This window comes from Chionomys nivalis, chromosome 5 (genome assembly GCF_950005125.1).
Source record: "Chionomys nivalis chromosome 5, mChiNiv1.1, whole genome shotgun sequence".
NCBI classification, from domain to species: domain Eukaryota; kingdom Metazoa; phylum Chordata; class Mammalia; order Rodentia; family Cricetidae; genus Chionomys; species Chionomys nivalis.
The window spans coordinates 95,914,060-95,936,403 of NC_080090.1; the positions used below are offsets into that span (position 1 = coordinate 95,914,060).

Sequence of the window (22,344 nt, forward strand, 5' to 3'; positions counted from 1 at the left end):
TAAACTAAAAACAAATCATTCAGACATCCATCCATTCATTCATCTTCTCACTCAATGGTAATTACTGTTAGCCGTCTGTATTCCAGCTATATTCTAGTAGTCCAGGACTACTTCCATGTGCAAGTGACCATGTGGCCTTACATTCAGTATAAATGATGTTACTAAGTAGAGCCGTCTTATTGAGCTTAGTCAAATTTAGATGTATATGTGTAGTTGGTTGAGGTTTTGACATGTGAGTGTACATTTATATACACATCATATGTATGTACATGTATATAGGTGTGTGCATAATAGGTTTTCATATACATGCAAGCATCAGGGAAAACTATTTAACACTCAGCACTGTCTCAAGGAGTAGCGAGAGCTGTGGTGAATGGCAGTATTAGAAATAGTTACTGCTTGGAAGAGTAAAAACAAACTGCTAAACACACACCATAACAAACTAGCTCTCTGCTGAGAATTCTAGAAGCTAATTCCGACTTCTCTCTCTCAAAGATAAGTTACTAGAGATGCTGAGGAAGGCACTGACTAACAAAACAGAACAAGGCTGGCTACTTCAGTAATTCTAGAAGGCAGAAACTAAGGGATAGCCTTGTCTGGAGAAACAGAGCGACTCTGAGAAGCCTCTTGTATTCAAAACATTCTTAATTCTGCAGTAGACTCTAAAAGATAAAGAAGTCCTTCAATCATAGTAAATGTAGGTTTGTAAAGAAGAATGTTGTGAGTATTAGCGCACTCTAGTTATTTACAAAACATTCTTCATGAAGCAAGCCCCTTGAGTACATATTGAAAGAATAGGAAGTATTGGGCTTTGGAGATATGGGTAAAACCATTGATACACAAAAATGAGGAGCCAATTTAGAATCACCAGAACCCATGTACATCTGGTGTGGTAGTGCATATGCATCTGTAGTTTTAGTGCCTGTAGCAGAGAAGGGAGACAGAGACAAAAGAATATCTGGGTTTTGATGAGTCAATTAGTCTGTAGTATTCAAGGGTGAACAAGTGAAACCTATGTGATAGGAGGTAGAAGATGAAGACTGTCACTTGACATATCCTCTTAATTCTACAACTATGCACATACAAGGATGTACACACACACACACACAATTGCACATAAGAAGGAATGTCTAACCCCAGGAAACAGCTTGCAAAGCTACAGAAGGGATGAACAGGTGCTTACCCCTAGGGATTTCAAATGCCTTGACAGCTATGGTGTGTAAAATGAGACAGAAGAGGTCACTAAGAACCAAGATCAACAGTGACCTGTAACAATGAGCTGGGACTTTGGGCATTTTATTACTGGTCTGTAGGGAAATGAGAGAAGCTGGTCAAGCAGGGAGTTATAAGATTAGCTCTTCCACAGAGATAGGTCACTTGGTGATAGTGTAGAGTGTGGGTCGAACGGTGAAACGGACTTGTGAACAGCTATTATGTAAGATAGTTTCTGTGTTCAATCAGGAGATAATGAGTCATAAAACTGAGGTTAAAGCAATTAGAGGGAGGGAAGATTCTAAAATCGATGAGGCAGTAGCATAGTTAGGTCTTAGTGGCTAAGCAGATGGGGGCATGAGGAAAGACGAAGAACGAGTCTATTGATCTGGGTTTGGGTCGCTAACGAACAGTGGTGTCGGACACAGTGAGAGAACAGCGACAAGGAGATGCTATCTCAGAGGAGAGGGGTTGGTGTAAGTATAGACATTTCACAGACTGTTGGCATGCTATGATGGGTGACACCTTGTGATTATTTTAAGCCAACAGAGAAAATACTCAAGGTCCCTTGCACAGGTTTGCTTCTCAGGCTTGAGCACTGATTGAGAGGACTGAGACATCGACGTTTTTAGGAAAGCTGCATGGGGATCATAACCGTTCCTTTTTTGTGAAATTTAAGAATTAATATTAAAGATAATTTTTGGATTTACTTCTTTATTTAGTGTGTGTGTGTGTGTGTGTGTGTGTGTGTGTGTGTGTGTGTAAGATGATAACTTATATAAGTCGTTTCTCTCCTTCTAGTATATAGATTTTGGAGACAGAACTCAGGTCATGGGGCTTGGTGGCAAGTACTTATACCTGCAGAGCACCTCACCAGTCCTCAATTCTTTTATGTAATATGATAACAAAATTCTATGACTGTGGATGGAAATCTGTTAGCACAGCACTTTTGTATGGTACAGTATCACACAGAAAATGCTTGGACTGGTCCCCAGCATCACATACAGAGGACATGTTGGTACTTGTCTGTAATCCCAGCATCTTGACGGTAGGGAAAGAAAGATTGGGAGTTCAAGGTCATTCTCAGCTACAAGATGAATGCAAGGCCATTCTGGGATACATAAAACCCTGTACATATATGAAAATGTCCCAATAAAACCCAAAATTATGTATATGTATAAAATACAATTAATAATAAGTATAAATGTATTTATAAGCATCAGCAAATTAACAAAATGTAATAATTTAAAAAATCAATGAAGATATAAATAAGATTTATATTTAAATAAATAATATAAACATAAATTAATATAATGCAAATATATTATAAATAGTATAGATAATGAATAAGTAAGCAAGTAAATAATCTAAAAATCTGAATTGCTCATGGGCAGTGTGGTGGAGTTCAAGAAGATCACAAGAAAACAGGTCACAGACTCCTTTCCGATGACACTGTAGACCTGACACATTGCAGAAGGTAATCTGTACAATGACAGGCTTCGCCATGCAGGATAAGCTTTGTGCCTCCTACACCATCAGCTGTCTCTGGGGTTTTCCTCAACCAAAGACTCTGAATGCTATTGTCCATGAGTTGCCCAGGTTTTACCCAATTTCCAACAGGAATCCTACCAAAATTACCACTTCAAAGGATTTGGCAGTGGGGATTAAGCAATCTTTGGTTTTCCCAGCTTGGGCTTCTCATTGTCCCCTTGCTTCTCCAATGTGCCAGCAGTTTCTACACTCCAGCCTTCTTCCTCTTCAGTGTCCACATTGTGAGTCAGGGACACACCTCTGTGTAGTCTGTTAACTTTGATGACATGTGGCCTGGAGAAGCAGAGATTTCCTTCCTTGGACTTCACAGAAAGCAATTCTGATCTAAATCCCTATATCTGGGAGACTCAGAAGGGGCATAGCATATTGTCGTTTTTTTCTTAAATTAAAACTTGACTTCTCTAAAGGCCATGGGGGGTGGGAATAAAGATAGCTCACATAAACGACAAGGAAAGCTTCAAGCCAGGTGGCACCGTGTGCTTCTGCACTTGGAGGGCAGAAAGATTGAAAGTAAATCATTCTCGGCTGTAGGGTGAGTTCCAGCCACGCGAACTACGTAGCAACACCTTGTCGCTAAAGAAAAGCAATGTGGTTTTATGACAAATTTTCAGGACGGGAAATGGTATGTTCCCTACCAGGCCAGTTTGTAAGAGCACAATATTAATGCCCAAAGACACTAAGTGGAGTACTCACACATCTTTCAGAGCGTCATCTTAAGTCTCTTTTCTTCTAGTTTATAACCATTCAATTCATGAGAAAATATAAACCTATTTTTAAGAGCTGTTAAAATTCAGAGAAATGTGCAAAAAAATTCCAAAATATAAGACATTTTTTCATATTATATATATTGAAAGTAAATCTAATGTTACCCTCTGGATTTGATACAGAAATACAATGAAAGGTACTACGTCAAAGTTTCTTTTAAGGAACTTGTAAATTGATTAAAACAGGAGGAATGTAGAACATACAGTTGCCAACATCATAGCTTGAAATGATGGGGGAAGTAAGAGAGGATAATGGAGTAAATAATATAATCAAAGAGAAATGTATAAATATGTATAATATCTGTAACTATATAATGGAGTAAATAATATAATCAAAGAGAAATGTATAAATATGTATAATATCTGTAACTTATAATATCTGTAACTATAAGTACTTAATTTCTGAGAGAAAAAATTCTGGGACTTTAAACTGTTTTGAGAGCGGCTGAGGTCTGGAGATATGACTCAGTGGTTAAGGGAGCTTGCTGTTCTTCTGGAGGACCCGAGTTTGGTTCCTAGCACATCAGTTAGCTCTCAATTACCTGTAATTCTAGGTTCAGGGGGTTCAGTGCCTTTTTTAGGCCTATGTGGGCACCCGTACTCATGTTACCACACATGCAAACACACACACTACACAACATGCACATACATATACTAAAATAAACAAAATATTTAGGTATTTGGAACAAGAATATTAATCATGCCCAAATTATTTATTGTGTGCTTTAAGGGATCATTCTCTGACATTCATACACATCTATAGAATTAATTTATCAGTCAAATGTGAGCACAGTATTATAACAGTGAATAATGGTGTCTGTCTAGAATATTGACAAAGCAGTGGACTGACCAACTATTACTTAACAAACCCTTCTGCTCAGAGTAGTCAGATATGAACCAAAGTTAGGTCAGACTATTAAGTAGATTTACAATCAGAGATCAGTTTGATGGCATGGAGAAATTTAAGGAGCTCTATAGAGAAAACAATGGCCCTTGCTTTATTCTGAAAGAACAGCAAGAAGAAAGATAAACAACATAGCGTTAACAATTTCCTTCCACACACTTACCACTGTATCAGTTTCATTAAAAAAAGAACAAGGCAAAGTACCTATTTTTTTGCCATATTTTTTTATGTTCTTCCTAATCAGTCTATCAAATGCTTTTCATTTGTTGACTGCCAGTGAAACAAAAAATAGAAAATAAGGTAAAGTAAACATACCAAGACAGAAGCATGGAAACCAGAGACACAAAGGGCTATAGACAATGCGGGCGAGGGAAACAGCTGGTGGATTAACTGGCATACCACTGAGACCTTCATGTTTAGGCCAAAACAGGACTACAAAAGATGGGACTGGAAGAAGGGAGTGGGAGGTGAATAAAGACAGAAAAGTCCCACAAGAATGTTGACAGTAACATGAAGAAAGTAAGTAGACCAGAACAAGCACACAAACTGCAGTGGTGCCTTCAGGAAATCTTGTCTGTCTAAGTTGATTACAGGTGGATAAAAACCAGCTTGTCTTTTGGAAGAGCCTGTTAATCTGAATGAAATGATTGTATCTTAGATTTTGAGAAACACTTCATGTTTGTGGCTGTGTGTTCTTAAGAATCTGTGATAAAAACAACAACAAAAAAAACAACTACGTGTTGAAAACTCCATCTGCTCTATAGGGAAATTTTCTAAACCACACGAATTTGAATTTATTTTTTTAAAAAAGCCAAGCTACACTAAATTAGAATGCAGTGTGATTCGTAAAAAAGAAATTGTTTGTAAATAATGTAATATAATTAGCATAATCCTTAAATAAATGCCCTGTTAGTTGCAATTCAATAAATGGTGCTTGTTTCAGGATGTCTCTTGAAGAAATTCTATTAAAGATGCTCTTATTTGCATCCTTCGTATTGTAGATGTTGGCCCTTCCTTTTTGTCGCCTTGGTTGAGATATAATCTTTTCTTCATTACGTCCACTTATATCAAGAAAGACGAAACCTTGGAGTCCAGGGATTTCCCCCTGCTCTTCCTCTCATCTCCCTAGAGGAGATCTGGAATCACCAATGTTGTAGCAAGCAGGTCTGTCTTTTACATGCTCTCTGGTGACCTAAAATCAAGTCCTTAAGGTTGTGGCAGAAACACTTTACTTACAGAGCTAACTCCCTAGCATTTTTTAAAAAATGTATCAGCACTATGGGACAAAGAAGCCAACTCCCAACATTTTTTTAAAAATGTCTCAGCACTATGGGACAAAGTAGGGTTTGCAAGTCACTTGTTTTGTGTACTAACAATATACTTCATTTCTGGCAGGTAAGCTTTATTATCGGATCAAGCAAAGTGATTGGACTTTCTGTTAGGTTTTGGTTTTCTTCTGTTTTGCTTTTCTGCTATATTGAGCTCAAAGTGATTACAAGAGAAATTTGAGCTTCTAATTCAGAGTATTGGACTTGTGAATATGTTCTAACTGGAGCTATTATTCATACAGGCAGTAAAATGTCTAACATCCTCACAATTAAAAGAATAGAAAAGATACTATCCTGTGTGTTAGTGGTGTCACAGTGACAGTACATTCTCATGTGTACCCTAGTTTCTCAATCCCTATGCTTTCTGTAAAATGTTGTTTCCTCTTCAGTGTTCTTAAAGTAACAAAAAATGCAATATTTCCATAGGAAAAAAAAGTAGTCCATTTAGTCATCATTTCAGAAACATAAAGCAAATACAAAAAGGGTAAGACTCCCAGATTCTTACAGTGAGTGATCCTGTGGCCTTTCTTCATAAATGTTTGCCTGGTTACAGCTACTGTAGTGTAGGTTATTAAGACTGTGACCAATAGTTTGGAAAAACTTCATAAAGCTGTGTCCACAGAACTATTGATAGCAAATGAAGTTGACTCCCAGGATGTGTCTCTATGTAACACAGATGCCGCCCACTGAGTGGAAGGGTTCCTACACAGCCAATCTGCTGTTAGACAGCTGGCTAGTCTAGCAGGTGATGCTGTTCCAGGGACAGGGTAGTCATCACAACCTTTGCACATAAGGTAGGAGCTGAATGCTGACTGCTGCACTAGACGATATATTGTCCATGTGATTATTGATAGCTACTTTGATCATGGGTTTACTCTATTGACATTACATGACATTAAGATACTCATAATTATATTTGCATATATTTAGTCCTCCTGATAAGTCTTCCCTAAAATTTCTCTTCCTCTAAATTTCAAGTTTTATTCTTCTCATATGTCTGATCAAGTTGACATTTCTTAGTTACTTTCTATAGGTCAGAGCTTTTCCTAGAAACATAAAAATATTTTGTTCAAAATTCTGCTAAGTTAGAGATCTGGTTATTAGTGTACCTCATTGTTCTTCCTGAGTCAGAATATTGTATAGCTCTGACCCAGTTCCAGCTTGCTCATGGGTGCCATGCTCAGGGACCTTCCTAGAGTTTAAGCCTTCATCTGTTCCTGACTTGTATTGGAAACACAACATGGGCCACAGATGGAAAACGAAGGAATGAGGCATGTCAGAGACTGTAGTACTTTATGCAGTCCCATGTGCTCTTCAGGCTCAGCCCCTCACATGTCCAGACATTCATTTTATAGTGGAATGTTGCTGCATGCATTCAGTTCATAATGGGAAGTTTGGGTCATACTGTCATTTTGTAATTCATTTTGCAGGTAATTATTTAATTTTCATCTATTACTGGGCTTTATTGAACCTTGGCTTTCTCTTCCAACTGCACACAAGACAAGGACTATTCCAGTGATGCCATGGGAACCTTTGTTCTTCCTATGTGTTTTCAGCTTGTATTTCTCTTTTCTTCCTGCTATATTTTTCTAGGTTTTTAGAAGAACAATGTCAACATGTTCTATAGTCTTTATGATCACCATTACTTTTTGTCACAACCAGGTGGCACAAGCATTTGTTCTTTCAGTCCTTGTCATCTCTACCAACATGTCACTCCAGGTCTCCACCAATGACAGCTGATGACTCTCAGCTGCATCTTCTTCTATAGATTACCCATACTTTATTTCCTCCCTTGGAAGAAGAATAATTATTGCAACCCCCACACAACAGATACACAATACACACACACACATACACCATAACCAAAAAAATACCACTTATTCTCAATAATCTAATTTTGAAAGCATATTTTATGAATCTCTTCTTTAGTATTAATTACTGTCTCTGGGTTCCCAAAGGAAAGACTTGAATTATTCAGTAAAATGATTTGAAGATGTCATTTTTACAAAGAGACTATTTATAGAGTTGAAGCCATGGCAAACCACAGAGTTACCTGCTATAATCTAAGCTAAGAGCAGGCAAGTCATCATCATCACTATGAATGTAGTGAAGAGCTGTTCCCAGACACAGAATTATACTATAGACTTATGAACAGTGTTGGTATATCATTTAAAGTTCACAGCTAGCCTGAGGTTACATTTCAGGATGGCACTATGAAAATAAATGATATGGTTTTACACACTTACTTCTAATTGTGAAAAAGCTATAATGATGACACACTATAGGAGCCAGAGGGCATAATATGGGGACTTTTAGGTTCCTATAAATTAACTTATTGAATCAGAAGTATATAGTGGATCTTATGCTGTATGAAAAATGTTTCTCTATATATTTCATTCTCTTTCTTGGAGCTAAAGGAAGTCCCCAACTTATTTAAAGAGGGAATAGAAAAAAGAGTTGCATGCAAATAGGTACGGATGATATTATGAGTAGGCACGGTTTACTGTATCTGACTTTTCATTCATTGTTCTTATTCTCTTCACTCAAATGATACTTTCATGTGCTAGGACCGTGCTACCTCAAACCCCAAATTTGATGATTAATCTTCCTCCCTCCTGCTTTTCCTGGAATTCATAGTGCAACTTGAAAATACAGACTTCTCAGAGTAGTAGATAAAATCTATCTTGCTGTCTATAAAATATTCATGCACAATGAGGATTTCCAGGACAGATATTTGTGGGTCACTGAGCCCACATCTCTACAGTCGATCTCAATTAACACTCATTTATTTTAGAGGAACTCCTGCATTCTCACATCGCCCACTGGTGGTCACCTGATGGAGAGAGACTTGCCTTCCTGATGATAAATGACTCCTTGGTGCCTAATATGGTTATACCTCGGTTTACTGGAACACTGTACCCCAAAGCAAAGCAGTACCCATACCCCAAGGTAAGCAATGCAAAAGGGCTATTTTCTTCCTTCTCTCTGCATCAGTGACTTGATGGACAACATGCTTGTTTCAAGAAAAAGTGACTCTGAAAAAGAAACTTCCTATCTGTAGACAAAGCCATCAATTCTGACTTGAAGTCAACAGAAAGAGTGTGGGTAGAAAAAGTTACAAATGGGGCTAGAGGGATTGTTCAGACAACAAATTACTTGTATTAGCAGAATGACTTGAATTTGATCCTCTCTAAACTATGTTAAAAAGCCATGCTTTGACGTGCTTACTTGTAATACCATGAGTGGGAAGATGGATATAGGTGTACCCATGGGGCTCATTGGCCAGCTAGACTAAAGCTCATGGTGAACTCCCGGCCAACAATAAACCTCATCTCACAAAAAAGGTAGAGAACACCAGAGGAATGGCAGCAAAAGAACCTCTGGCCTCCATACAAATGCATACACATGCTCTCTCTCTCTCTCTCTCTCTCTCTCTCTCTCGCTCTCTCGCTCTCTCGCTCTCGCTCTCTCTCGCTCTCTCTCTCTCTCTCTCTCTCTCTCTCTCTCACACACACACACACACACACATACACATACACACACACACACACATACACAGAGGGAGAGGGAGAGAGAGAGAGACTGCTGTACTTCTTCCATTCTGATGCTCACACTTGATTTTTTTTCTTCTCACCTACTAAGTTGAAAAGAAGGTGAGAAGAGAAGAGAGACAAACCTAAGGTGAGGACAAAAGCTTCTCCTAGGTACAACCTCAGAGTTGTGAATAGATTATAAAATGAAGGAATATTACAGCTAAGTAAGTTAGTTCTTTTAGTTTCAAAAAAAGTTTAGTTGCTTTCAAATGATTTCTTAGGGCAGTTAATGTGCTATAAGTTAATATGTATTTTAATTCTCTCATAAAAATTGACTGAGCATAAAAAAATCTCCAGTCAAGAATAGATGAATCATAAAGGACTCAGTAAAGAATAGAACAAGCATAAAAAATTTACTAGTAAGTGCATTCATATCAGCATTATTTTGGCAGAAACTAATAAGGAATGTGGTTTATGAAATGCTGCTTTTGAGTCCTATCCAGGGGTAGATAAGATAGATAAAAAGGATTTCTAGGGCAAGAATGGAAATCTTGCCTAGACAAAACTACTCCCAAGTATTGAACAAAGCTTCTAGGACAAGAACACAAATAAATTGGAAAGCACTTGGGTTCCTCCTGCAGTTTCTTCTGAATGCCTCAAGGTTTCCTGTGTGGTAGTGGTAGTGGGTGCGGTTATGGTGGTGGTGGTAATGATGTGTGTGTTTATGTGTGTGTGTGCGTGTGTGTGTTGCATATGCATGAGTGTGCGAAGCCCAGAGGTAGGATGTTGCATGTCTTCCTCAGTCACTGGGTGCCTTATTTTTTGAGATGGTGGATCTCACTGAACCTAAAGCTCAGCAATTCAGCTGGGCTGGCTGGCAAGTGGACTCCAGAAATTCTCTTTCTTAGCCTTTCAAGATACCCCTAGATATATATGACTATGACCAAGTTTTTATTTAATGTGAGATTCAAACACAGATTTCCATCTTTATACCACATTTATCTGTCTTAGCCATCTCAGGCACTTTAAATTCTCTTATGAAAAGAAATTATAATATTTCATGTTTGAGATTTCATAAATGTATGCAATCCATTTTGATCATATATAATCCCTATTACTTGACTACAAATTCTGCAGAACCCTTTTCCAACAATTCTGCTACAAAACTTTGTATCCTCATCTTTAATTTTAATTTTATTTTATTTTTGGTTTTTGAAACACAGTTTCTCTGTTGCTTTGGGACCTGTCCAGGGACTGTAGACCATACTGGCCTTGAACTCATATAGATCCACCTGTCTCTGCCTCTTAAGTGCTGGGATTAAAGGCCTGTGCCACCATCACCTGACTATTCTCTTCATTGTTACAACCCTCTGAGCTTAATTGGTATTTTTCAAATGTTCATGGATGTGAGGCTAATCATTTAGAGTTTCAGGAATCTATCATAGCCACACTACTGAAGAAAAAACACTCTCCACCATAGCCACCAACAGCCAATAACTCCTCTATTAGTGGTGAGGCTGGAGGTTCCCACCAAAACCCATGCCATAGTGATGACTGACATGGTCTTATGCTGTCAATCTCTCTTTTAAAACCTGTCTCCCCAATGAATAACAGATAAGGAGCATGTGGTGAATCCATTTATGCATTATTCATGCAAAGAGGTCTTCTGAATGTCTTCTTTGTACATTTTTTCGCTCCTAATTATGCAAACCAAGAAACTGTTTCTACTTTTAGTGGTGGGGTACACGGCTTTGAAGGTCAGACTCTGATCTCCCTTTTCAACATGTAAGTTCCAAGAATCATGCTCATGGCATCATGGGAGGTGGCAAGCCACTTTACCCACCCAAATGCCTCCCTGACCTCCAAGAATCTGTTTTTGTGCACTGATTTGGAGAAATATGCTTCGTTTTTTTCAAGTGCAAATATCTTGGCTAACCTTGAACCTTGAACCTGGAACTAGTATAGAAGGCACCAAGTCAGTGCTCTTCAGAAAATTGCAGTTTGTCCCTACAATGAAAGACTCTTGTTTACAAAACATATTCATCATTTTCATGCAAAAAAAATCATGTGACTTTTTCACAATTACAAGTTCAGCCATGTTTTTGTTGTTGATGGTTTGAACCTGTAAACAACACACCAGCCCTTTTTGCATGCTAGATAACTGAACTTTCTTCTCCAATATATTAATTCTTTCCCTACTTTATTTAGTAATGGTGGTGAAATCTTATCTAGCAATTACAGAAAAAGGTGAAGAACCAGTGCGGTAAAGGAATGTGCAGCTGTTTGTACACAAATAAGTGAGTTCAGTGCTATGGAAGAGACAACACAGCAATTTATTTCTCAAGAGTGGGACTTGCAATTGATTTTCATTTTTTTAAAATAATATGTATAGATATGTCTTGAAATCACTCTCTCAGCTTTGGACAGTTCCATGTCTTGCCATGTAAGAAAATTAAGACTCATACATAAATGGAGAAATATAAATATTTGAGAAAATTAAAATATGTCACCAGAAACTTGCATACAAAATCATTATATATAATTTATCATTTAATAATATATGGCTTTTTTTTATTTTCATTGATTTTAACTAAGCTCTACATTTTTCTCTGCTCTCTTCTCTGCCCCCACCCTCCCCTTCAACCCTCTCCCAAGGTCCCCATCCTCCCAATTTACTCAGGAGATCTTGTCTTTTTCTATTTCCCATATAGATTAGATCTATGCATGTCTCTCTTAGGGTCCTCATTGTTGTCTAGGTTCTCTGATATTGTGATTTGTGGGCTTGTTTTCTTTGTGTTAATTATGGTTTTTTTAGTCATGATTCTGCATGTCTATAAATTTAAACAAAGCCTGGGTTCTAGTAGACATTTTTCTTTTGTTTTGAGGGAGGCTACTATTTTATCCGTTGTTTAATCTTCATTGCAGTCACTTATCTTTCAAAAATAGATAAACTGAGATTTTTAAAAGGTTAAGTGCTTCTTTAAAAGGCATAGTTATGAGCCAGATAGATGACTCAGCAGTTAATAGCACTTGCTGCTCTTATAGAGTACCTGGGTTTTGTGCCTGGCACCCACATTGGGTATAACTCACAGCAGCCAGTAACTCTAGCTCCTGGGAATCTGATGTTATCTTCTTGACTCTGCAGATACCTGTATGCACATACGTACACACACAAACACATAACCTCAAATTTATGCCTATGATTTTTAAAGATACATCTTTTAAGTTACAGCTATTTCAGGACAGGAAGATAATGTAAATAACACTCATATGGATCAGCTGTTATTTTATAGAGGCTCAGAAAACCTGAACACCTGCCTGACAACCAGATACTGGCTGGGGTCCATTTGCCCCACATACATACACATCCAGACTCAGCTATGTAAGGGGAGCAGAGAGTCTCACCACATCAACACATGAACATAGTGTGACGAAGGTTCCAAGTGAGCACTGACTGCCAATGGAACTTTTAAAAATAAAACCTGGAACTAGGGATATAGCTCATCTTTTGCACACCATGTGTGGGGAACTTTGATAATACAGACATTATCTGAATTATCCAGATAAAATAATCCAGGCCTGGTGTTGTAAGCTTGTGATCCCAGTACTGGGGAGGCAGAAATAGGCAGATCTCCAGGACTCACTGGTTAGCCAGCCTAGCCTCCTTGGAGAGCTCCAGATGATGAGAGGCTTTTGTTTCTAAGGATGTGAGCTATGATTGTGAGGATGACACCTAGACTTGTACCTTGCCATTTACATATATATGCATATGCACTTCATGTCATATGCCTGTCCACATACATTAAAAAAAAAAAAAAAACTAAAAGTGAAAAGGCATATCACCAGACAAAACCAAATGACCATACCTTTGTCTGGATGTGGCTTTTATGTGAGAGGACCACCCATGTACTTAAGATACCAGTTTTCAAAGAAAGTTGGGGTTAGGGTCCTTGTAGTCACAAGAATTTCAGTGTCTTTTTGAGTATGTCTTTCATTTTCAAACTTACTCCTTTCTACCCTAGTTTTAAATGATCATTAGTTTTCTCATCACAAATTCAGGTTCAATTTGCTTCCATACAATAAACTTTGAGAAAGTGACACTTTAGAATCGAGATAACGCTGAGTTCATACTAAATTGCTGTTTAAATTAAGCTAGATTTAAAAACTGGTGCAGCAAAACTTTGCACGGTCAGATATACTGATGAAACACTTACACCAAACAAATATATTTGGATTTTATTTAATTCAGCATGATTTGGTGCTCATAAAATACCCTATCATTAGCAACTCAGCACAAAAGAGATGCAGAGTTCTCTCTCTCTAACCTCAGGTTAATCTTCTTAATTAAAACATTATCTCGTTTAATGACAATTTAGTTGCCAGTAAAACAAGGTTAATTATTATTGAGGCTTGCATTTCAGAATCATGGAGGAAGGGATTCTGTGGATTTGCAGTCTTTGTGGCAAATGCAACTGTTGAAAGCAAAGAGATGAGCTCTCTAATTTGTACACTCTCTGAATGATTCGAATATTAAAAGTGCAAATGAACTCACTAGGTTTGCTTAATTTCAAACCCCATGGAAAAGTAAAAATGTAACTGAGATTATGAAATGCTGAATAGGAAAATTTGGGAGCCAGTCTGATGCCTCACTGAGGTGCCTTTATATAAAAATGGCCTCATGTGTACACTTTTTAACTTGCATTCGGGTGGAAGCTGATTGGGATATCAGTTTTCATGCACAGGTGCGAATTTATGGTTTCAGTGGAAGATTCTCTTAAAGAAATGATTAGGCTTTGCGTGTCTTTCACAAAAGTAAAACAAATTATCAGTAAGAGCCAATCTAACTTAATGTCCTTATTTGTCTAGTCAGTATATTTAATTATAAAAATATAAGCACAAATTTCTCTAACTGAATAAGAATAGTATCAAAAAACACCAATCATTTTAGTGCATGGCTGTATCCTCTTATAGTTAGCTTATTAAGCATCTCTTTGTTAGTTAATATAGCAATGCTATAATATTTTATCCAAAGAAAGAAAACATTTTTCTCACAATATCTGCTTTCTGAAATATTCTCAGAAGAATATCTGTCTCAGCTTTTAAAATCAAGTAAATTGTGCATTAGAATTTTAATCATATATTTTATGATGCGTTATAGCAGAGCCAGCATTTGAACTCAAATTCCTCTGAATCACAGATATAGGTAAACTAGATCTCAAAACACATTCCAGACACCAGCAGTGATCATATTGTGCTGGAGGTGGGTGTCATCTCCTCTGGACCAGTCTCATGAAAACTAACTTCTGACACTAGTGAGGTATGGTCAGATATAAAGAAGACAGGTATATTTGATAGATTCTAGATAGATGATAGATAGATAGATAGATAGATAGATAGATAGATAGATAGATAGATAGATAGATAGATAATATGATATAATAGTTGACAGAGAAATGATAGACTACATAAGATGGAGAGATGAGAGATAGATGATAGATGGGACATCTTAGAAGATAACTGATGATAGATGACAGAGAAATATGACTGAGCTGAATGGTTTTCTGTCAATAATAGTTTCACACAAGCTAGAGTCATCTGTGGAGGGAACCTCAGTGAAGAAAATTTTGCCATTTGACTAATCTGTAAGGAAGTCTATAGGACATTTTCATAATTAGTACTTAATTGGGGAGTCTAAAGCCCTTTGTGGGTGATGCCATGTCTGGGCTGGTGGTCCTGAATTCTAAGAGAAAGCACCCTGAACAAGCCATGGAGAGGAAGCCAGGAAGCTTCACCCTTCTGTGGCTTCTACATTATCTTCTGCCTCCAGTTTTCTTCCCTGTGTGAGTCCCTGTACTCACTGCCTTTGATGATGAACTGTTGTATATAACTGTTAGCAAAGTAAACTCTTTCCTTCCCAAGTTGCTTTTGCTCATGGAGTTTAATTACAGCAAGAGCAACTAAGACAGATCAATTCTATGTCATGGATAGAGAATAAATAGGAAATAAATAGATGTTAGACAACAAATGAAAGCTATAAATTTTGATAAACTAATAGAGTATAGCTAGATTAGATAGATAATACATAGATAGATGACAGATAAATAGAACACAAATATAAAAGAGATGATAGAGATACAAATAGGAAAATATATGATAGATATGTTAGATGATAGATAACTGACAAATAAATAATAAATATGTGATAAAGATAAAAGATTAATAGGTGGGTAATAAATAACTAGATGGTAATAGGTGAGTGATGTTAAATGATAAATGACAAATAGGTGATACATTTATGATACAGATGTATATGAATGGTAGATAACATTCATACATATTGAGCATAGATTAAAAATACATGGTCTACAAGAGCTAGTTCCAGGACAGGCTCCAAAGCCACAGAGAAACCCTGTCTCGAAAAACCAAAAAAAAAAAAAAAAAAAAAATACATGGAAAGTTTTTTAATCAGAAAACTTTACTAATGACTCGGCATCATAGTTAAAACATGGATACATAGTTCTACATCGAGACTCTGATTTTAGGTCTGTGAGCTGGGGACCAGGGCTCTGAGTATCTAAGGCCCCAGGTGATGCAGATTTGTGCTACAATCCTAGCTGGCCAAATTACATCACAAAACAAGAATTAAATTTTAACCTACTAGATCTAGTGAGAGAAATAACAAAACAAAAACATAAATTATGATGCCAATAGTGGCTTCTAGTAGTCATGACATTCCTTTAGCGAAAAGAAATTTCCTGACCACTTTAGTTAGCTACAATGTTCTGGCCAGTGTGTGACACTCTTCCAGAGATGTGTCAGTCTCGAGTGATAACAAAATAAAACAGTGGCTAAGGGGCCTGCTCACTCTGAGTAGAATCCATCATGTTGTCTCAAGCCTTGGCTTGTTTCAGCATTTGTCTGAGTCAATACTTTGAGTATGAATCTCTCTTTGCAGGCCTTAAATAAGCTTGATCCTATGCCTTCAATTTTTAACTCGTGTTTTTTAATTTCCGTTCATCTTCTCTGTATCTAACATGTAGTCTTTTCGAGCTCCACCATACCACAAGGATAATTGCATATTGTTTAGGAACATGTTGTGATACATCACCTGATTTACTCACGCGGGCACACTTTCTTTACTTTTCTTTTACCATGTCCATGTGTGTGTGCTGAGAGCACATGTATAGTTCTACATGTTTGTGGATGCATTGTGTATTTATGTAGAGGCTGGCATCAGGAATCATTCTAAATTGTTCCTTCACCTTATTCATTTAGATACTGTCTGCCAGTCAAACCAAGTGCTCACTGATATGGCTTGTCTTATTAGCCAGCTTTCTCTCGGGATTCCTTTTCCACCTGCTGTGATTGGAATTTCGTTGCTTTAATGTGCCAATCTTTCTTTTAAGCATTACTGATCACTAAGTAGATGACTCATATATTTAAATGACCCATGGACGTGCAGAAATTGCCCTTTCTGAGTCTGTGCTAAGAAGAGACAACCAACAAATTTATCTGGTATTTAGTTGGGTGTTGGGCAGTGGAACCCCAGTATTCATGCTTTCCTGGCACATAATCCAAGTACTGAGCAATCTCCTCAGGCCCAGCATGGGGTTATTCTCTCATTCCCTAATGCAAACTCTTGAGGTGTATTTGGGAGTGTTTGCCTTCATTTCTCTTTCTTACTCACCGAGTATTTGGCTACGGTTTGTTTGTCATTGCCTGGGAGATAACAGAAGTCACAACTAGCATGTATGTTGTAAGTCTCAGCTCTTTCAATATTAGAGATTTTCCTTTAGCATCTCCATTTCCATCTAGAGAATGAGTAGAACAATCTTTGTACTGAAGTAGGGACATTTAGCGACAAATCTGGTTATCAACCTTTAGAATATATTGCAAACTAGAAGCATACCAACTACTGCACCATGGTAGTTATTGTTCCTTCAATGGAATTTTGATTAGCTAAAGCCAAGTTATATGTGCATTTCTACTCTTCCTGCCTCAGACTTGGAGAAGGCTCTTTCTGCACCTCTCAAGGGTCATTCAAATATGAGTCACCCATTTAGTACAGCTTAAAAAGAAGGGCTGGGCACACTAATGCACTGGAATACTTTAGGATCTTTTGAATTTTAAATGTGGTATCTGATGCATGTGGATAAGATTTTTAATATTTTTGCATTTATTCTTAATTACATTTTGTTGATTTATTTGTGTGTATGTGTGTGTGCGTGTGTGTGTTAGTACACATGTGTCACGGCACTCTGGAGTCAGAGGATAACTTGTAGCAACCTATTCTGGGGAGGTTTTCTATAATCCTTGTTGGTGGGATTTTCCTTACCTTCCCCTTTCCTGTCCCCTTACCTTTTCTTTCCTGTTCCATTTCTTTTCCTCTATCTTGCCATTTCCTTTTTCATTCTTTCCATTCCTCTTTTTTCACTACTGGCTTCTCTCCCCTCTCCTCATTTCCCTTTCCCAGCCCTTTCCTACCCCTAGAAAGCTCTACGCTGAAGTTCTATGATGTGAACAGTCACTTGGTCTACTGCCTATTTTGCATGCATAGTTCTTCTGCAGCTCTGAGAAAGGAGCAAAACAGCCCCACCTAATGAATAAAGCTACCCTAATTTCCTCTAACCTTTAATTGCCTGGTGAAAATGCTCCAGAAGCAGCAATCTGCAAAAAACAATTGAAAGTAATCAAGTGGTTGAATTTAAAAATCATTTCTATTTGAGAGATATTGGACTTTTTATTCCCAGTAAAATACAACCCCCTACAAGTAAACTAGTCAAAATTCTATTTTTAATTTTAATATAGTCTAGTGCTTATATATTACATATGACAACTTTTATTTTCTCAAAGGCAGGTCAAGTGAACCCAACAGTGAAATTATATGTTGTAAACCTGTATGGACCAACTCATACTTTGGAGCTGATGCCGCCCGACATTTTTAAATCAAGGTAGGCAATTTTGATTCCACTTTTAAGCAGAAATAGATATTTTCCATCCAATTATCATTTTGTTGCAATTTAGAAAATGATGTGATCAGTGCCACAATTCCACTTGAAAATGAAGCAGAGGTTGCCTCCATCAGTTGGGAATGAAGTCATTCTGGTTGTCTGGCTGTTCTTAAGAAGTACTTAGTTTCAAGGTGACTAGAGATACCACTGAATGATGAAAGATGCTAATGAGTGGGTCTTTGGCTGGTGATGTGAAGGACAGAAGACAGGTTAATTTTCCACTGAATTTTCTTCCAGAGAATAGTTGGTTCATTCTTTTGTTTTGTTTTTGTTTGTTTGCTTGCTTGTTTGTTTTTAGTTTGTTTTAGTTTTTCAAGACAGGATTTCTCTGTAGCTTGTGTCTTGGAACTCCCTCTGTAGACCAGGCTGTCCTTAAACTCATAGAGATCCACCTGTCTCTGCCTCCTGAGCATTGAGATTAAAAGTGTGTGCCTCTACCATTAAGAAGCACCAGGATCAGGGATGGGACTGCAACTCAGTTGAAAGAGTGATTGCCTGGAATGGACAAAGCCCTTGGTTGAATAAATCCCCAGCACTGTATTAACTAGATACAGTGGCAAACATCTGTAATCCCAGCCCTTGAGAAGGGGAGTTGGGATACTGAGAAGCTTAAGATCGTAAGATCATTCTTAGCTATTTAGGGACCTCGAGGCCAGCCTGGCCTAAGTGAGGCCTTTTTGTTTTGTTTTGTTTTGTTTTTGTTGTTTACAAAACAACAAAAGCCTAAAAGACTAAATTCTCTCAATAATGTGTGTAATTTACCTTACTTTCTCCCACAACTTGCCGATAGTTTATTTGGTAATCTTCTTTAAGTAGAATCTTTGAATGAAATATGATTTATTTTAAGATCAGAAGTCTTTATGATGTTTGAACAGGACCTGGGGAGGTGGCTTAGTAGGTAAATCTCGTGAAGAGTTTAGATCTCCAGAACACACATAGAGATATAAGGAATATTGTATATCTGTAGTCCCAGGGCCTCTGTGTTGAGATGGGAGCCAGAATCAATAGAATAATCAGAAGCTCACGGGCCAACAAGTGTGGAGGCCCCAGTGGTGAGCAATCAGAAACCGTGCTTCAAACATGGTAGAAGGAGATGAATGACATCTGTGGTGGTTCTCTGAACACCACCCCCCCCGACACATACACTGTGTCATGCACAAACCTGAATGAACACTGTAAATAGGTATACATATGTCCAATGCATATATTTATTTAATGCTGGAAATATCTTCTGCACCAACCAGATAATCATTTATACACTGAAGTCCTAAATGTCTCAAACTTCTAAAGAGCTTCATTCGGTGTTATTGTCAGCTTACCAAGATCCTAAATATATATTGAGTAGCTAATCTTGAAGTGTGGTCTCACTGTTCATAGAAAATATATGTCTATCTCCTGTCCTTTTCTGTCTATCAATTACTCCCTTTATGTAGGTATGTGTTGTTTATAGCAAACTTGCATATATATGTGTGTAGTGGGAGCTGCGGGCTGTGTTCTTGCCGCCCCAGCTCCTGGTCGCCTGGCTAGCTCATGCTCCAAAATAACAACACACAAACTGTATTCTTTTAAACACTGCTTGGCCCATTAGCTCTAGCCCTTACTGGCTAATTCTCATATCCCAATCAACCCATCTCTAATAATCTGTGTAGCACCAGTCTTACCGGGAAAGATTCAGCATGTCTGACCTGGCGGCTGGCTGCCTTGCATCTGAGCTCACTTCCTCTTCCTCCCAGCCTTCTGTTTTGTTTACTCCGCCTATCTAAATTCTGCCCTATCAGATAGGCCAAGGCAGTTTCTTTATTAGCCAATGACCTTTCTCCATCATATGTGTATAACATAGTTCACATTACACACATGTGTATGTGTGTGTATGTGTGTGTGTGAGAGAGAGACAGAGAGCAAAAGGGGGGGCTAAGCTTCATGCTTATTTTGATGACTTCTATAATCAACCCAAAGTTGCTGAATATTGAAAAAAATATTTGAATGTCGACAAATTTAGGGAAATTTAATCACAGGTGGGCATATTTACAGATAACACACTCTGATATGTATGGAAGTTATTTAAAATGGTAATAGATTCTACATAATGCTCCTGACTAAAGACCTTCTTTAATTGTCTAATATTAACTTATTTTTTTTAATGAATGGAGTAGATAAAAGCCAGAAAGAATGAATGTGTGTGATAGAATCTCAGCATGAGCTGGGAATACATGTCCAATGAGATAAGACCGTTCCATCTAGTTCCAGAGTATTTTATCTACATTCAATGAAAAAACCTTAAAGTGGTTCAAAATGATAAGTAGAGTGTAGCAGGGTTGAATGAACCGAACAGAAAACTCTGTTTCTGAAGTTGGTCCACCAGACATGAGTGAACTAGTCACAAGTAAAGAAACATGGACACCTGTTCAAGACAAAGCCAGCCCTGATCCTAGCACAGACTGTATGAGGCTTTCTTTAGGCCACCAACCAGCCCCCAAATCATGACATTGAGACTTAATAGTTTTAAATGCTTGACTTTAGCTTAGCTCTTATTTTAATCTCCTATTTTATCTATATTTATGTCTTGGAGCTTTTTACCTTTCTTTTTCTTTGTATATCTTACTTTCTAGCTGTCTTCGTACCTGACTGGTGGCTGCCTGACTTCTGGCCCCAGGAGTGTTCCTCTCTTTCTTCCTTGTTATCTTCTCTCTTCTTTTTCTTCCTTATTCTTGAGTCTAGATTTCTCTTCTTATTTATTCTCTCTGCCTATCCCTCTCCTACCTAGCTATTGGTTGTTCAGCTTTTAATTAAAACAATCAGGTGCCTTAGGCAAGCAAGGTGAAACAAATGCAACACACATTAACATAATTGAACAAATATAGCACAGACAACTGTAGCATGTCAATACATTGATAAACAAATGCAGCATAAACAAATGTAACACAATTTTGCCTATTTAAAATAGTAATCCACAAAAACAGACAGGGAAGGGGCATCATGAAGACTTATTCAGGAACTATTGGCAGGCAATAGTCACCAAGGGAAGAGGAGTCACCTTTCCTGGGGATGAGGCTTCTGAGAGGATTGCAGTCTCCTGTAGATACTCCTTCACATGAAGGCAGCACTAAGAGAGTTCACGGAGATTTTTAAAATGCACATGAAATTGAAATAAAATGTCAGGAGGGGGCAGGTGAGCAATTGAAGGGGAGGGAAGAGAGGATCGATTAGATCAAAATGCACTATATAATTGTATGAAACTTTCAAACAATAAAAGGTAAATGAATTATAGAAATCATATTCTTTATATATATATATATTTCTTTTATATATTAAATTTGTATTACCTTATCCTTTTTTTCTTCGATTGTTTTATAATTCAAATAAACAGGTAAAACAGTAAAGGAGCTGGTAATAGGGCTTTCTTAGTAGAATGCCTTCCTGACATTCATGAAGTCTTACATTCATGACAAACCTCACAGAAAATGAGTGTGGAAGTGCATACCTGTAGCTCCAGCCTTGGGACGTGGAAACAGGCAGGGCAATCTCAGAAGTTCAAAGTCATCCTTGGTGTTCTAACAAGTCTGAGTCTGTCTGTGATATGTGAGAGCTTGTCTCAAAACAAAACATACAAAAATGACAATGAAGATGAGGATGGGAAGAGGAAGATGTTTGAGTAGAGGTAAGGAAGCTTAGAAAGGGGTCATTGAGAGGTGGAAAGAAAGTTTAGGGAAATAGTGTATAAAGTGAAAGAGAGGTCCCAGTTAGGAACAGCAAAGAACCTAGACCAGGGAAAAGCATATAGGGGTAGGGAAATGATGCTAAGTGTGTCTGAAGAATGCCATAAGGGAAACTTCTCAGTGCCCTGAGTTGTACCCTGTACCCATCAACTCTCAGTATTATGGTTGTCTACACAAGACCGTACCTGTCAGCACTGCAGCATGAATGGGGGAAGGACACACAAGCCTCCATCTGTAGTTGAAGAGCTCTGGGCGGTCTATGTCTGTTGAAGAAGGAAAGTTTTTTTTTTTTCAGGAGAAAATGCAAAGATAGTTTGCCCATAGC

General features: G+C 37.8%; 1 protein-coding gene across 1 annotated transcript in view; it reads left to right on the forward strand.

The window, feature by feature from the left end:
* Positions 1–22,344, forward strand: part of Dpp10 (dipeptidyl peptidase like 10) — a 742,401-nt gene that overhangs the window by 637,537 nt on the left and 82,520 nt on the right. Inside the window, exons 9-10 of the mRNA XM_057769460.1 lie at positions 8,554–8,708; positions 18,146–18,243. Of these exons, the coding sequence (XP_057625443.1) occupies positions 8,554–8,708; positions 18,146–18,243 (253 nt within the window). The remainder of the gene's footprint in view (positions 1–8,553; positions 8,709–18,145; positions 18,244–22,344) is intronic.